At 40.0% G+C, this 17,097-nt stretch overlaps 2 protein-coding genes across 3 annotated transcripts in view; one reads left to right on the top strand and one right to left on the bottom strand.

Annotated features, from left to right (window-relative positions):
• LOC127442139 (uncharacterized) overlaps positions 1-17,097 on the bottom strand; it is a 439,805-nt gene that overhangs the window by 26,276 nt on the left and 396,432 nt on the right. The window lies entirely within an intron of this gene.
• On the top strand, positions 4,833-16,628 carry LOC127442140 (phakinin-like). 2 transcript variants are annotated; one of them, XM_051699980.1, is made up of 8 exons: positions 4,833-5,351; positions 6,685-6,767; positions 12,742-12,898; positions 13,624-13,785; positions 14,571-14,696; positions 14,891-15,126; positions 16,233-16,300; positions 16,454-16,628. In XM_051699980.1, exons 1-8 carry the CDS (start codon positions 4,932-4,934, stop codon positions 16,495-16,497), a joined length of 1,296 nt encoding a protein of 431 aa, XP_051555940.1. In that variant the 5' UTR covers positions 4,833-4,931; the 3' UTR covers positions 16,498-16,628. The 2 variants fall into 2 exon arrangements, with proteins under 2 accessions (XP_051555940.1, XP_051555939.1); XM_051699979.1 differs by having other exon boundaries at positions 4,835-5,351; positions 14,568-14,696; positions 16,454-16,624.

Genomic DNA, 17,097 nt, shown 5'->3' with positions numbered 1-17,097 from the left:
ATGACTAACTATGAACATTAGGTCATTTGTTCACCTGACTATAGTCATTTATAATTGCTTTGGCACAAAATGCATTGAGTAAGCCTTGCAGATCAAAATAGTTTGCATTCATTTGCTATTGAATGATATTACTCTTAAATGCAATTATACACGTTCATTGTGTAAATCCCTACATGCTAAATAGAACAACCAACAATCACAATAACCTGTCACACATAATAGTTATGTGGTATTGTTGTAATAGTCAGATGGATAGACTTAGGCTAGATGGGGAACAATTCAATTTCCTCACAATTTAGAGCAGTCAAACGCAAATGCTGTCCAATTTAGCTGACAGGTGAAACTTATAACCTATCAGTTCTCAAACACATTTATACTTCAAGGGTAAGACTGAATTGTACAGCTGTGGAATATGGAGCAGGCAGGGGACAGACAGGGGCAAGAGCCTGCTCATGCAAGAGGAAGGGGCATTAGAGTGCTGGGTGATATGGTGAGGAGGAGAGGAAGAGGGAGAGAGGGGCACAGAGGATGAGCCAGAGAAAGGTAAAGGCACAGAGAATCTCAAATGAGATACGGGCAACAATTATAGACCATGTCATCAACCATGGCCTAAGTATGACAGAGGCTGGTCAAAGAGTGCAGCCTAATCTGGGCCGGTCCACGGTGTCATCAATAGTCCAGACATTCAGGAGAGAAAACAGGTGTGTAATCAAATATTGTACTGCAATATTCCTTCACACTGGTATTCCAGTAGACTTATCTAATGCATGTCTCAGAATTTATGTAGAATACATTGACTTTACTGTGCTGTATTTTCTGTCTAGGATTGAGCATCTGCCCCATGGTGGTGGCAGAAGATCAGTTTTCACTGCTCAACAAGAACTTGAAATTTGTAATATGGTCGTAGCAAACAATACTATTAGACTAAACAATATTCAAAGTGCAGTCATACAAGATGACGGCATCTTTCAAAATATCAACACCGTCAGCCTCTCCACAATTGATAGCATGCTGAAGAGAAATCAGATTGCAGTGAAGCAACTCTACAAGGTAACTTTTGAGAGGAATGGTGAGGGAGTGAAGGAGCTGAGGTACCAGTATGTATAGGTAAGAATTCATCATTGTACACTACACAGTGCTGTAATCTCCTTGTCTTTCAGTATTGACAAGTACAACCTGTATATGCAGAATATGTTTCACAGTGTGGGATATATGTAACTGTATGATTTACAGTATCTACTGTAAATTATTTCCTAAATTGCTTTACTCACTTTTATAGAGAGTGATGGAGCTGGAGGCTGATGAATCCCCACACATTTTTGTGTATGTTAATGAGGCAAGATTCAACTTGACCAAAGTCAGGAGACGTGGCCATAATATTATTGGCCACCGAGCCACTGTTGATGTGCCAGGCCAGCGAGGAGGGAACATTACAATGTGTGCTGCCATATGTGGGAATGGTGTACTCCGCCACATTCCCATCATTGGGCCCTATAACACACAACGTCTCAATTTCCTGGAAAATTTACAGCGATCTCATTCCTGAGAATGAGAGGGGGTTGGTAAGAAATGACTTGCCAACGTATGTTATAGTTTGGGACAAAGTTTCCATTGTTCAAATACAGTCAGGGAATGGTTTGTTGCCCACCCACGTGTTTCTCCCACCATACTCTCCATTCCTAAATCCCATTGAGGAGTTCTTTTCTGCATGGAGATGGAAGGTCTGTGATCACCGTCCTCACGACCAGTTGTCCTTACTGGGTGCAATGGATGCTGGTTGTGAGGACATCACAGCAGATTGTTGTAGGGGGAGGCTACGTCATGCCAAAAGATTTTTCCATCATTGCATTGCAATGGAGGATATCAGGTGTGATGTAGATGAAATGATGTGGCCAGACAGAGAGGAGAGATTGGAAGACCCATGAGGTTGATGAACTTGCAGCATATTCTTTTTTCTTGCACATATTGCAGTTCCTGAATTTTGCTGTTGTATATATATTTTTTTTTTCTGTACAAGCTTTCTTTACTTATTTTCGGTTGGCTGTAAAGTGTGTACATACAGAGAAATGTTTGAATAAATGTTTTGTTGAAAGTATAGTGTGTGCTGTGACTTTGACATCAGTTCTATTCAGCTGCCTAAATATACAATGTTAGCAATTGGACAATATTACATAGTGGGTAACTATCACACTTTCAGAGTACACTGTCATTTGACAAGATGTCTTTACATTTTGACTGTCTTGGTCTAAGCAATGTTAAAGGAACCTTTTGTTTTGATGACAATGATTTATTAATTGAAAATTTGAAACATGAGTTAATTCTTTTGAGTAATCACCTTTTGCAGGTCACAGAATGGTGTGCTGAATGTACCACATGATGTGAGGACTGCACTTAGAGTTTTGACAGTTGTAAGTTTGTTTCAGTAAATGTGCTAAATCGATTGAGAAAAACTGTAATGCATCCAGCGTTACTGTAATCCTAATATAATCCTTCTATATAAGGTCAACGCTTGGTACCAGTGAGGCTAATATAAGGTGGAATTTGACAGACATCTGCTTGTGCTTGAAAGTCTCAAGGGCAGACTCAGAAGATAGGTTTGTACCTGTTTTAATGGCAGGTAAAGCATACCTCTTTTTGCAAACTTATGGCATGCCCATGACATACAGTACATACACTCAGCAGCTGCAACATCTGTGATTGACATTCAAATTAAATTCTAAGAAAACCTTAAATAGTATAAATTTGCTTAAATTGTAGAGAAGAATATGGCCTTTAAAACATAAAATCTTTCAGTCCCATAATATAATCTCGATGTAAGAACTCATGAGAATATCAATATAATTTATGAAAATCTATTCACAAAAAATCAGTGTGTGAGGGGAAAATACTCCCTGTTGTTCTGATATCAAAAGAGGAATTGTCTCTGATCCAGTGGAAAATGGTGAGACTCTTTTCTACTGTAGTTGCTCTGAAGGTCAGGAAAGTCTGACATACGTGCACTTTGCACTTATCCCTTGGATGTTTACTCCAATAATACTAATTATTATGATACTTAGGATGTATGGCAAGAGGCCGGTGGATTTGATCAGTATTTTTATTAACAATACAGGAATATCCTGCAGAACAAGGGTGAGGAACTAGTATGAAGACAAAAAGTACATAAAGATATATGTGATGTGTGGTAGCAGTTCAAAAGGCCCCTTTAAGCAAGCTATTCTAAGAGCTCTCTGTTCTAAGAAACAAATAATGTGAAACTAAAGTTGCTTCTGGGTTACATACTAAAATTGTGTTTTTTATGCATTTGTGCCAGTTTCAGTTTCATACAGTAGGTTCTGAAAGCCCCATTTACACAAATGTGCTGTTCTGTCAGTGTAGAAGTGTGATGTTGAAATTTCTTCAAAGTAAACAAGTTGACCAGAAGGATGGATGGATGGATGGATGGATGGACGGCTGGACGGACGGACGGACGGACGAGCAGATAGGTAGATAGATAGATAAATAGATAGAAAAAGAAAAAACAACAAAGACAGAGAGATATGTGAAAGAGGGACGGACGGACAGACATACAGACAGACAGATATACAGTAGATAGATAGAAATATAACTGTCAAAAGCAATTTAGCAAAGTATGAAACATAATCTCTTATATAATGCTGCAGCTGTAGGTTTGAACTATAGCCTCAGGCCTCCACAGTGATCAGTGACAGCCAGTTATGTGTCAGTTAGTTTCTCACTGTGCCCTACAGCACCAGTTTCTGCAAATCTGTTTATGTGGGGTTAAAGATCATCAGGCCAGATATGAGGAGTGCCCCCTTAGTAAGATCCACATCCTTATAATCTCACACAATTGATTAAAACTTACTAGCAATGTGCAGTTTACTGTAAAGTGTCTTGATTTGCCCTAAAATCAGTCACTATCTCATGGGAAAGCAACATTTGACTTCCTTTAGTTGACTATACAGTATCTGCCACCTGAAAACAGGAAGATGTGGCTTGGTAAAGATTAGTTATCAAATGCAAAATCATGTTGTTAGGCACTTAACATTTTTCCTTTTCTTTTTTCTTTCTATCTTTTTTTTTTTTTTTTACTTTTAACCCAATTTGGAATGCCCAATTCCCAGTGCGCTTTTTAAATCCTCATGGTTGTGTAGTGATTCGTCTCAATCTGGGTGGCGGAGGATGAATCCCAGTTGCCTTCAGCCTGCGCATCTTATCGTGTGGCTTGTTGAGCACATTGCCATGGAGACATGGCGCGTGTGGAGGCTTCATGCTATCCACTGCGGCATCTGCGCTCAACTCGCCATGCGCCCCACCGAGAATGAACCACATTATAGCGACCATAAGGAGGTTACCCCATGTGATTCTACCTCCCTAGCAACTGGGCCAATTTGGTTGCATAGGAGACCTGGACACCCTGGGATTCAAACTAGTGAACTAGTGAGCTCCAGGGGTGGTAGCCAGTGTCTTTTACCACTGAGCTACCCAGGCCCCCCTCTTAGTCATGATTCCCTTATGAGAGGTGACATAACATTATACATATCTCTCATAAGCACACACAATTGTGATAGCTGCTATCTTGGGGCATTGTGCTCAAAGCATAGTTTAGTTCACTCACTGTAATTTTCACACACTAGATTGATCATGTGCTCTATAGACCTTTCCTGAGAAGCCCACTCTGCTGAGGCAGCTGATAACTGCCTAGAAATGATTAACAAAGAGCAGTGACCAGCATCACCAGACCTCTCACACAATGGTACAGGAACAACAGACCTTGAACAAAGACTCTGCTTTCCAGAAGCCCAGGCCTCCATAAAGAGGCATGCACTGGTAGCTGTTGCCGTTTAGCTGAGGGGTGGTCAGAGGATATTTGAACTTACATTGTGGCAATGTCTATAGGCAAGTAGTGGCACTTAAAAAACACTGGAACAGAAATGCCTCTGCCACGACGCCGATCCTCTTTCCTGGGCCAAACTGCTGCCGAGCGGCCAGGCAGTGTGGGCCGTATGAGTGCGGCAGGGACCGCCGCACCTCGGGGAGTGTTTGTAGGCATGGTTCCCACAAGCAGCCTGGGTGCACGTGTTTCCCGCAGAGCTCTGGGCATCAGCAGCGTGTTCTTGCAGGGACTTAGGAGCACCAGTGTCCCTATGGTGACCCAGTATGGAGACCGGGGCCACCCGTTTGGTTTTGACAGCCTCAACACCTGCCTGCTGGAGTACCGTGACAAAGTTCATGCTCTGGAGCAACTTAACCTACAGCTTGAGGACCAGATCAGACACTGTCTTGATCGTAATGCCACTAGTGCTGGAACATGGAGTGGCCTGAAGCAAGACTGGGAGGATGCCTATATACAGGTAGGAGAGGATATTAGACAAGGATAGGGCCTCTTAAGACATATATATATATATATATATATATATATATATAATCAGTAATATTTTTTTGTCTTGTTTTCCAGAAAAAATATCTAAAAATCCTTAAAACGAGTGTAAGATAAACGTTACCAATATATGTAATATACTAAAGGGCCCTTCACATCTGAACCCGTATTTGTGTCCGTCTGCGCTCTTTTCCCATTGTTTTTCTATGTAAACAGACTGATGTCTTAGACCGTCTCGTGCAGGAGCACTGTGTTTTTTAGACTCCCTGTCAAGTTAAAGCTGACGTATGTAACTTTTTTAGTGTTAATACTTTCTTCCATCCCAGCTTCACATGCAGAGACCATGATAAGTAAGCCATTTACAGGTAAATTTTCTCAAAAACTGTAAACATTGTATCTCTGTGAGATATAAAAATTCCTGTGTTTGTTTTGACATTTAGACATGCCCCATCAATGTTATTCAGCCAATGGCGTGAGTTGGGGGCGGGACTGTCTGACTGTTTGCACAACTGCAGACGAGTGGCATATTCAGAAAGCTGTTTTTGAAAACATACAGCTTTAAAGCTAATATGTGTTATTTCTGCTCTACCAGCACCACCGAATGGAATTACCAAAATAAACATTGTTTTAAAACAGCTTTCCAAATACAACCTTTGTCTGCCATTGGTCGATCAAACAGATAGTCCCCACCCCCAAACTCACACCACTGGTCGAGTCAATGTTGTTGTGTCAGGTTGGACAAGCTGCTCCAAACAAACAGAGCAATTTTTATATCGCCACAGAGACACACTGTTTAAGTTTTCAAGAAAATTAACCTATGAATTGCTTACTTATAGTTGTCTCTGTATGTTAAGCTGGAATAGGAGAAAATATTTGAACACAGAAAAAGTTTAAAAAGAATGCCAACTTTTAAAAACGCCACATTTCCATGTAAACATGCACTAGCTAGACGGACGTCTTTGACTATTGCTCTGTATACAGATTTTTCTTTCAGCATTTTATATTTTTTTTTTTAGACTCTGTCAGGCTAAAAATGGAATCAACTTTTAAAAACTTGTCACATAAAAAAAATACTCAAGTGATTTTTTCTTGTTCAAAGGATGTTTAGACATTTTTATTGGAAAACATGACAAAAATACTAATTAGGTAAATTACTGACAGTGCAGGCAGTCAGGTTCTCAGGAAGTACCCTGTGAGATGTCCCTTAGGTGGGCAAAGATAGAAAACCCATATCACCCTGAATCAAAGAAGTAAAAAGATTGTTTACTCATTGGTGTGCAGGCTAACCTATTCCTGTCATCTGTCAGGTGAGTGAGGCCATCTTGGACAACGCTCGTCTTATGCTCCAGACTGAAAATATTCAAGCCAATGCAGAGGACTTCAAAGACAGGTGTGTTTCTGATTAACAGTTTTTATTGATTCATACAATTAACAAAGAAAAGCAAAACATATATTTACAGAATCAACATTTAACCCCCACTATTACCCCTCCCCCACCCAATCCTCAACCCCACCCTGATCCTCAACAAACATCCCTGTGGTCACACGTGTATACACACACACACACACACACAAATATATATATATAATCACACACATTTAAAACTATACTTCTCTCTCCACTGCCCCTCCCCGAGAGCCCTCCAAGAACGCCAAATAGCTGCCCCATTTCCCATCAAATTAATCCAAGTTCCCCAGCCATTCTACGTAACACTTCCTCAAAAGCCATCACCCTCCCCATCTCCGTGCACCACTTTTGAAATGAGGGCAATCCAGCTGACTTCCGTCCCCTTAAAATCTGCCTGCCGATCATAACACTGTGTTTATCCCCTGTATTGATGGCCGCACCATTGCCTAAAATACAGAGTCTGGGGCAAAATTAAATTTGAGTGCCCAATACGTCACACATAAAACTCTGAACCTTCAACCAAAATTCTTGGATCTTAACACACCACAAAAAACATGGGTTGTGTCTCCATTTTCTGACTGGAATCGCCAGCATGTGGGTGTGTCTTTAAGACCAAGCCTATACAATCTAGAGGGGGTCCAATCGAATCTATGTAAAATCTTGAATTGCATAAGGTGCACCCTTGCATCTCTAGATGTAGACTTGACGTTTTTTAGAATCCTAGCCCACACTCCCTCCTCCAATACCAAGTTTAAATCTTTCTCCCATAATCTCTTGATAGAAGTTAAGGCTCCATCCCCCAGACTCTGAATTAGCAGGGAGTAATACACTTATGGCTCATGACCTTTTCCAAAAGCAGTAATCACCACTCCCTGAGTATCTGCTGCTTTAGGGGGGTGTATGCTACTCCCAAAAATAGTACAGAGCAGATGGCACAGCTGCGAATCCCAAAATGTTGAACCAATTTTTCAAAAGATCTCAACACTCCACTCTCATATAGGTCACCGAGTGCATTAACCTCCCTCACAATCCACTTTGACCAGCAGAAAGGGGACTTATTAATACATAATTTTGGGTTCAGACATATGCTCGAGGCAACATTTAAATAAATGTCAAAATTAAACTCTCTGGACACTTTTGTTCATACCGAGTGCAAATGCGAGATAACGGGGTGTAACTTAACTTCTCCGATAAGTTTGATAGAAAGGCTTTGCAATGGCGAAATAGGGGCAAGAACTTCCTGTTCAATACAAAACCAGGAAGGGGCTCTCTCAGGTGGAAGCAACCAATGAGCCAAATGTCTGAGACTGAATGCATATAATAAAAAAAAATCTTGGTTAGGCCTAGCCCACCTTTGTCAATCGGCCTGTGCAACGTACTGAAATGTAATCTGGGATGTTTACCATTTCACTATGCTATCAAATTGCTTGAAATAAGAGAGGGGGACATCTATAGGGAGAGACTGTAGCAGGTAGTTGAATTTTGGAATACAAATCATTTTAATAACATTAACCTTCCCAATCATAGATAAATGTAATGAAGCCCACCTGCCCACATCGCTCGAAAACCTTTTTATTAAAGGGTCAAAATTATCTAAATCTCACAAGTTTGCTGGGAATAAAATACCCAAATACTTAATGCCCTGTCAGGGCCACTGGAAGGCACCCGGCTGAAAAGCCGTTACCGGGCAGTATGCTGTCAGAGCCAAAGCTTCGGATTTAGATCAATTAACTCTGTATCCTGAGAACTTAGAAAAGGAATTATTAATTCTTATTAATTAATTAATTCTGTGGAGGCAAGGCATAGATCTAGTAGGGTCAGAGACGAATAATAAAATATCATCTGCGTAAAGCAAAAGCTTATGTGCCACACCTCCATCCACCACCCCTGGAAAATCATCCTCCTTTCTTATCGCGGCTACTAATGGTTCCAGGGCAAGACAGAACAATAATGGGGAAAGAGAGCAACCCTGCTGGGTTAAATAATAAATTAAAAAGTAAAATAATCTGAAATTAATCAATTTGTTTGTACCGCCGCTACCAGGTGTCTATAAAGTAACTTAATCCAACCAATAAAAGTATTCCCGTACATTTCCAAAATCTTAAAAATATAATTCCATTCTACCATATCAAACACCTTTTTGCCATCAAGTGAGATGACAGCAACCAGAGTCTGATCATTCGCCACTGACCACATGATATTGAGGAAACGCTTAATGTTATCAGAAGAGCTATGGCCCTGAACAAATCCCACCTGATCTATATGTATAAGAGTTGTCATAACTTTACTTAATCGGTTAGCCAAAATATTTGACAATATTTTAACATCTAGTTAGATCAGGGAAATTGGACAGTAACTCTTACACTCGCTTGGATCTTTGTCCTTTTTAAAAATCAGACTTATCTGGGCTTACATCATGGTTGGCGGAAGCTTTCCATTCTTTAATGATTCCTTATAACCTTCTAGCAAAAGTGGAGCCAGTTCTGTAGCATAAGATCTAAAAAACTCAGCGGCAAACCATCTGGCCCCGGAGACTTGCCTGTAGGCAAGGCCTTAATTACCTCGCCAAGCTCCTCCAAGTTTATCTCAGAATCAAGAGAATTTTTTTGCTCAGCTGTCAGTTTAGGAAGTTTTAACGGTTCCACAAAGTTTCTAATATCCTCATCAGTAGACAAAGACGTGGAACTATAGAGATCAAGGTAAATATTTCACCACCAGCAGATTTCACTGAGGGAATGGTAGAAAAAGATTCTATCTAGGCAGAAGAATATATCTAGTCCCCCAACTCAAAGTATGACTGTCTTGCCCTGAAAAGCCAAAACTCCACCTTCTGCAACAAAATAGTATTATATCTGTATTTCAATCGGGTCAATTCTCTGAGGCCATCAGATGACATTCGGTGCTTCAGCTCTGCCTCTGCACTTTTAATATTCACTTCCAACTCCACGAGTTCTCGTGCTTTGGATTTTTTTTGGTGAATGAGGCATACTGAATGATCCGGCCCCTAAGAACCGCCTTAAATGCCTCCCAAGCCATGCCCACAGAGGATACTGAGGACCAGTTGGTCTCCATATAAACATTGATTTCAGCCTTTAACATTTGTTGGAATTCAGGATTTTGCAAAAGGGATACATTAAAGCACCAGCTATATGATTTCCTTTTCTCCATATGTGGCAACACCTCTAAACACACCAGGGCATGATCTGAGAGTAAAATGTTTCCAATTGAGCAATCAACAACAGATGAAATGAGGCACTTAGATATAAAAAAAATTATTCTAGAATAAATCTTATGGACTGATGAAAAAAATGTATAGTCCCTACCAGATGGGTTCAAAAGTCTCCAAATATCTGTAAGACCAAGATTTTTACACATCCTGTGAAGCATCAATGTTGCTCTAGCACACTTTTGCTTCACTATGATCAAGGACTGAGTCCATCAAAAGTCTCCTCCCAATATTATATCATGAGGGGTGCCAGCGGCTTGCAACATCCCTTCAAGATCTATAAAAAAAGCCCTGATCATCAACGTTAGGTGCATAAGTATTAGCCAAAATAAGACTTTGCCCCTGAATTTCTGCTAAAATTTTAATGACTCTTCTTAATTTATCTTTAATCTGTTTGAGACATTTGAATTGTAGATACTTACTTATCAGTGTAATGACTCCCCTGCTCTTACTTGAGCCTGCACTAAAGGAAAAATGTCCACCCCATATCTTCCCAAATTATTCAGCTTCCTGCAGGGAAAGATGTGTTTCTTTATGAAACACTATATCATATTTCTTACGCTTAAGAAGAGAAATAACCTTCCTTCTTTTATGGGGTGCCCCAACCCATTCACATTCCACGTGGAGTGAGACAATCCACTCATATTAACATTTAACATTTTCAGAGAGCCCCTGCGACAACTTTGCTGTCAGATTGCTCAAGTCCGGTGTTTCTGTACAAATTTTGTGAGACAGAATTACACAATAAAAGATAATCTATAAAACTCCAGCCAATAAATGGAATAAATACAAAGAGCGTGTAGATATAGCCACAAAACTATCCTGAAGGTGTGTTACTCCACAAAACAAACTCCAGCCACTAGGCAAAAAAAAAAGGGCGCTCAGTTTCCTCGAACAGTCAAACGAATGTTCAGTGAGCCGGCCCACTCGGCTGTTACATGAGTGCAACAAATGACCTAATCACTCCAATGTCTTGCAAGAAATACTCCACAAAACAAACTCCAGCCAATAGGAGGCATAAGTACACAGAGCATGCAGATTCATCCACAAACTGTCCCAAAGGAGTGTTACTCTACAAAATAAACTCCAGCCGCTAGGCGCAACCAGCACAAAAAGAAACAAAAAAAATGTGCTCAGTTCAGAGTCGGTCCACTCGGCTGCAACGTGAGTACCACAAAATAACTTACTCCATTGACTTTATGAAGGACATCACTTGCTGTGGGCATGTGAATGTTTTGTGGCCATCCTTAGCATCTATTCTCAATTTGGCCAGGAATATTAGTGCAAAAGTGAACTGTAAGAGTTTCTTGCATTCCTTGAATTGATCAAGTTTCTCTCTTGTCGAATTCACAAATTTTGGGAACAAGAAAATGCTGTGGTTCTTCCAAAAAAGCCACCCTTTACTCCTCGCCTCGCGTAACCCAAGATCTTTACCGGATGATCTCAGAAATTTGGCCAGAATTGATCGGAGCCTGTCTTCCTCAGCGGATCACTGAGCCTGAACACTGTCAGCTCGCTCGATTTCCAGCTTATGGCCTGTTATGTCAAGCACATTCGGAAAGAGCCTGTCCAGGAATTTCACCATATCCTGACCCTCTTCAGCCTCAGGAATTCCGACGATTCGGACGTTTTTCCACCGGCTATGGTTCTCCATATCCTCCAACTTCTTCCAGACATGCTCCAGATCCACCTTGATCGCTAGCAGATTAGCAGATAATTCCCTCTCTGATGACTCCAGATAATCGATCTGTTTCTCAGCATCCCCCACTCTTGTAACCATCTCAGAGAATTTCGTCTCCATGGCAGTGATCGATCGACGTATTACAGCAAGATCCTCCAAGTCAGCAATGACCTTCGTCAGCATTGCCGACATGTTCAACATCTCTTTCCGAATTTCCCTCACTTCTCCAACCAAATCGGCTCCCTGGTTTGGGGCCTTCTCGGGGGTGTCAGCTTGAGCACGTGTCTTTTAATGTCTCCAGAGCCCGGGGCCTGGGTAGCTCAGTGGTAAAAGACGCTGGTTACCACCACTGGAGTTTGCTAGTTCGAATCCCAGGGCGTGCTGAGTGATTCCAGCCAGGTCTCCTAAGCAACCAAATTGGCCCGGTTGCTAGGGAGGGTAGAGTCACATGGGGTAACCTCCTCGTGGTCGCTATAATGTGGTTCGTTCTCGGTGGGGCACGTGGTGAGTTGAGCGCGGATGCCGCAGTGGATGGCGTGAAGCCTCCACACGCGATATGTCTCCGTGGCAACGCGCTCAACAAGCCACGTGATAAGATGCACGGGCTGATGGTCTCAGACACGGAGGCAACTGGGATTCATCCTCCGCCACCCATATTGAGGTGAATCACTATGCAACCACAAGGACTTAAAAGCGCACTGGGAATTGGACATTCCAAATTGGGTGAAAAAGGGAAAAAATCCACACAAAAAAAATAAAATGTCTCCAGAGCCCAAGGATTTTGAATTCTTTAACATATTGTCCTCCTAGAACAGTTATGGGAAAGAGTGTATTGAATCTCACCGGTTTATGTCATTAATAGTGCTAAAACTAGCAAAGTGCGCAGAGCTCGCCGTTCACACGTCCGACCCTCGCGTGGCGTCACGTGACCTTCAAGACAGGTGTGTTTCAAGAGTGTGTTTCAAGGACAACAACAGAGAAGAGAAGAAACCCTGAAAGGATTTCCTGTTAATGCTTGACATAGTATCGTTCTGTGCATGATTGTGTAGGTATGAGAATGAACAGCCGTTCCGCAAGGCAGTGGAGGAGGAGATAAACTCACTGTACAAGGTCATCGATGACGCAAGCCTGACAAGGATGGACCTGGAGAACCAGATTGAAAGCATGAAGAATGAACTTATGGATGTGGAGCAAAGTCACATAGAGGTGAGATAAGTAAGGGATAATGTACAATCAGCTGGTCATTATTGCAAAATAAATGGTATCACTCTTATCAAATAAATAAACTGATATGAAATATTGATTTGAATTTAAATTACTTTATTATGTGAAAAGAGAGCATGGAGTGTATAGTTTAGCGGTCATTAAACAAATATGTTTGACCGCAGAATGTTCAGATTGACCAGACGGAAGTATTCCAGAGAACCATACATTAAGGCAGTATATTGCCACAAGCCAGAGACTATTTAGCCCGAGACGGAGCACAGGTATTAAAATGAATGGGAAAAATTGGAACGCCTAATATGGCAGATGTAAAAAATTCCTGCCTTACAGGTAAAAGACCCAATCACCTTTTAGATACAGACATCGCCTGTCGTCAGCTCGAGAACACGCATGCGGATTAGTTGGACCAGCCTGAAAATAGTATTTTTTAGTGTAGTCTGAGCTAAAGCAGCACAATTCATGATACCATTGTTGTCAGATTTTACTGCTGATTTAAAATATGTTATTTAACTAATCTTGACCAACCATTTTGGAGATTTTAAATTTTTTCTTCATTCAAGTAGATAGGTGCAGTACTTTTATTCTACTTGTCTTCATAAAGCATTCCCAAGATGGCTGCCGAGTGGACTGACTTGCATTGAAAGGGACTTTGCACCAGCTCAACAATAGAGAATGTAAAATTATAATATTCTTTTGGTCTCCTTCAGGATGTTAAAGTGCTTTATAAGCAGATGGCTGGGTGTGAGGTTGATGAACCAGATGCTCCCATGGAGACCAGTCTGGACCAGATTCTAGCTTTCATCCGCTCTCACTGGGAAAGGGTTGTTGAGAAGAACCGTGCTGAGACTGATGCTTACCTTGAGTGCAAGGTAAACCATAGAATAAGAAATGGTATCTCTCAGAAGGATCAATGCCCACTGATTAATATAGGCCATTATATAATGTAAAAATGTTAAAGGGATAGGGATAGTTTACTCAAAAATGAAAATTGTCATTATTTAGTCAACAAACGGCATGTTGTTCCAAACCCGAACGGTTGTCTTGCTTCTGTGGAACACAAAATTAGATGCTTGTCTAATTTTAGCCAATATTAGAATGTCCAAGCTGCTCTTTTCCATACAGCCAAAGTGAATGAGGATCAGAGATACATGTGGTCATCATTTACTTGATTGTATGGAACGAGCAGCTTGTACATTCTGCTACACACACACACACACAAAAAATCTGTATTTTTGTCTTATTCTCCAGTAAAAATATCTTATCCTTACAACAAGATGTAAGATAAATGTAAGATAAAGGTATTATATCTTGTTTTCAGTGAAATCTAAAAAAAAATTTGTGAAGATTGTGCTTAAAACAAGGAAAAACTATTTTTCAAGGTAAGAAAAATAAACTTAATTCTAAGGGAAAGCAAGTTTATTATCCTTACTCCATTTTTTATTGTTTTATGCATTATAAACCTCACTAAATTGTTATATTTCTCTGAAAACAATACTAAAAGTGAATGAAAGTTATTATAAATTGTTACAGAGAAATCTAGCTTTTATATATTTGGGGTCCCTGGGTTGGCTGAGAGCCTGGGTCTATAAAAGTAAAAAATATATAAATATTATAACATGATAATCACCAATGTGTGTGTTTGTGTGTGCAGCAGGCTGACAGTGTGAACAGTAAGCTCAGTCAAGAAGAGGAAGAACTTGAGTGCCTGAAGACAGAGTGCAATGACGCGGGGTGCAAGATTCAGAGTCTACAGGCTGAGACCGAGTCTATTAGAGCTTTGGTAGGAAAACCATCACAGTTTCTCATAGAGAAACACATGGTCATTCCTCAAAGTCTGACGCAAAGACTATAAAGCACAACCATGTTTATTCATTACACTGCCTAAAGGCATCAGCTGACATTTTAAAATATTAAGCTCTAAGAGATTCCCTGTTGATGTTGACAAACACTCTTGTGACATCTTGTTCTTTGCAGAAACGAGGCCTGGAGAATGCCCTTAATGATGCCAAGCACTGGCACGACATTGAGCTGCAAAATCTGAGCTCTGTTATTGCGAAGCTGGAGGCAGAGCTCACAGATGTCCGTGGGGAAATTGAGCAGCAACAACATGACCATGAAACTTTACTCAACAACAAGATGAGGCTGGAGCTGGAAATCGGAACATATCATGGAATCCTGGATGGAGAAGAGAGCAGATTCTACTCCTCAGCGTGAGTCTCATATTAAAGGTGCACTCAGTAGTTTTTTATGTTAGGCTGGCCAATATGGCAGTCATCTTTGACTTATACTGACACCTAGTGGCATGGATGCAGCATCACGCAAAAGTAATGGTTTTTGGTTACTGATGCCATTGTAGAAGTGTGCTATGTTTAGTCAACCATGATACATTTATTATTAGCCAAAGTGTCTGAGAATATAGTGGTTTCCAAGATAAAATAAGTGGTATTCTGCTGGTCATGTGACCTTAAAATGGCTGCCCCCATAGAGCTGTTCAGCTGTGACGTCAATTTGTAGGCGAACCTGGAAGTCTAATAGTCCATGGGTTCCCTCGGGATTTTCCTATGGGTTTTTATAATGGGGTTTTTCAACTTATGTGTAAAATAAGTTCTGTGGTAAACGTTACTTGACGAAATGTGGACGTTTTGTTCTACAACATAAATTACACAGTCATACCTCAAATGTGAATTTTGAAGCCGCAGTGTTTTAAAAAAAAGAAATTGTATGTAATTCAATATGGCTTCAAAATTCACGTTTGAGGTATGAAAGTGTGTAATTTATGTTGTAGAACAAAATGTCCTCAAATCGTAAAGTAATGCTTACCACAGACCTTATTTTTCTCATAAATTCAAAAATCCATTATAAAAACACATAGGAAAATCCAGAGGGAACCCATGGCGAATTAGACTTCCAGGTTTTTGGACTACAAGCTGAAGAGCTCTATTAAGCAGCCCAGCTCCATTCAAAATAAAACAGCTTTTATTAGGCCACTGATATAAGTCTTCATCACATGATTTAAAATATATTTTTCAAAATTACTAATTCCTTTAGTGGTAAAACTTTTTTAATGAGTACAAAAAAATGAGTACACCTTAACATTTAGGCTACTTATGAGAGAAGAACATAAGGACAACCAAACAACCTCAAATTGCCATTTATTCACACTGAATCCTCTTCCTCATTTTTCAGATGTTTAAATTACTTTAATTTAATTACTAGAAGCCATCCACAGTTTCAGTTTCTGCCCAGTTTCTGTGAACTCAGAGACAGATCCCTCAGGGTATACAGTATATAACCACAATGTTGTGCTGTACTGTAGGTTCCCAAGTGGTTCTTCAGTACCTGAGGGACGAATTCAGCCTTCCACCTCTGGACCACAGGATGAAGGTACCAATGAATATTGTTTCTATAGAATATACTCTCTATATATTATGAGATTTATGTTGTCAAATGAAACATCTGTGTGAATATTAGACCCTGTTGTCTTTCTTTGCTGTGAGTGATTTTTCTGAGATTTTTGTTTTTCATGTCTCCTGTTAGGTTCTAATGCTCCAGGCGCTCCAGAAGAACAAAAGAGTGAATAAAAAATGTTCCAAAGCATTTTGAAAGAAGCTTGATTTACATTTGTTTCTCTTCACTTGTTATTTATGTAGTGTATAGACTACATACCTTACATTTATAAGTTAAGAAATAAAGAAAACTATTTCATATGGCAGTCTTTCATTGAGCAGTTATATACAACGATGTCCAGTTGTTTCTGTGCAGATTGACTTTTTAAAACAAGCCTCTATAATTATAATATTATAATATAATTCCATATGTTTATCTTATATGCCTATATATCCTGTTTTAAGCCCACACAGGTGATAAAGCCATAAATTACAGAATGGGGTATACCAATAATTGGTCAAAATGTAAACTCCTAAACATGATAATAACACCTTGTGGTTATAATGACACCTCTATGAAATCGCCACTTAGACATTACTTCAAAATCCTTGTAATTATTCTGAACTATCATGTCTTTGTTTAGGAAATCCACAAAAAGCAACTTTACTGCATGCATGGCAAAAAATGAGCAAAGCTATTTCAAAAGCAAATAACTTTGAATACTGAAATGTACTCGAGCAAACAGTTATCTGAGAATAGTACATTAAAGATATATATATATATATATATATATA

The sequence above is a fragment of the Myxocyprinus asiaticus genome, chromosome 6, assembly GCF_019703515.2.
Source record: "Myxocyprinus asiaticus isolate MX2 ecotype Aquarium Trade chromosome 6, UBuf_Myxa_2, whole genome shotgun sequence".
Taxonomy (NCBI): domain Eukaryota; kingdom Metazoa; phylum Chordata; class Actinopteri; order Cypriniformes; family Catostomidae; genus Myxocyprinus; species Myxocyprinus asiaticus.
The sequence above is the reverse complement of the archived record's forward strand: the minus strand, read 5'-3'. Positions and strand labels throughout refer to the sequence as shown.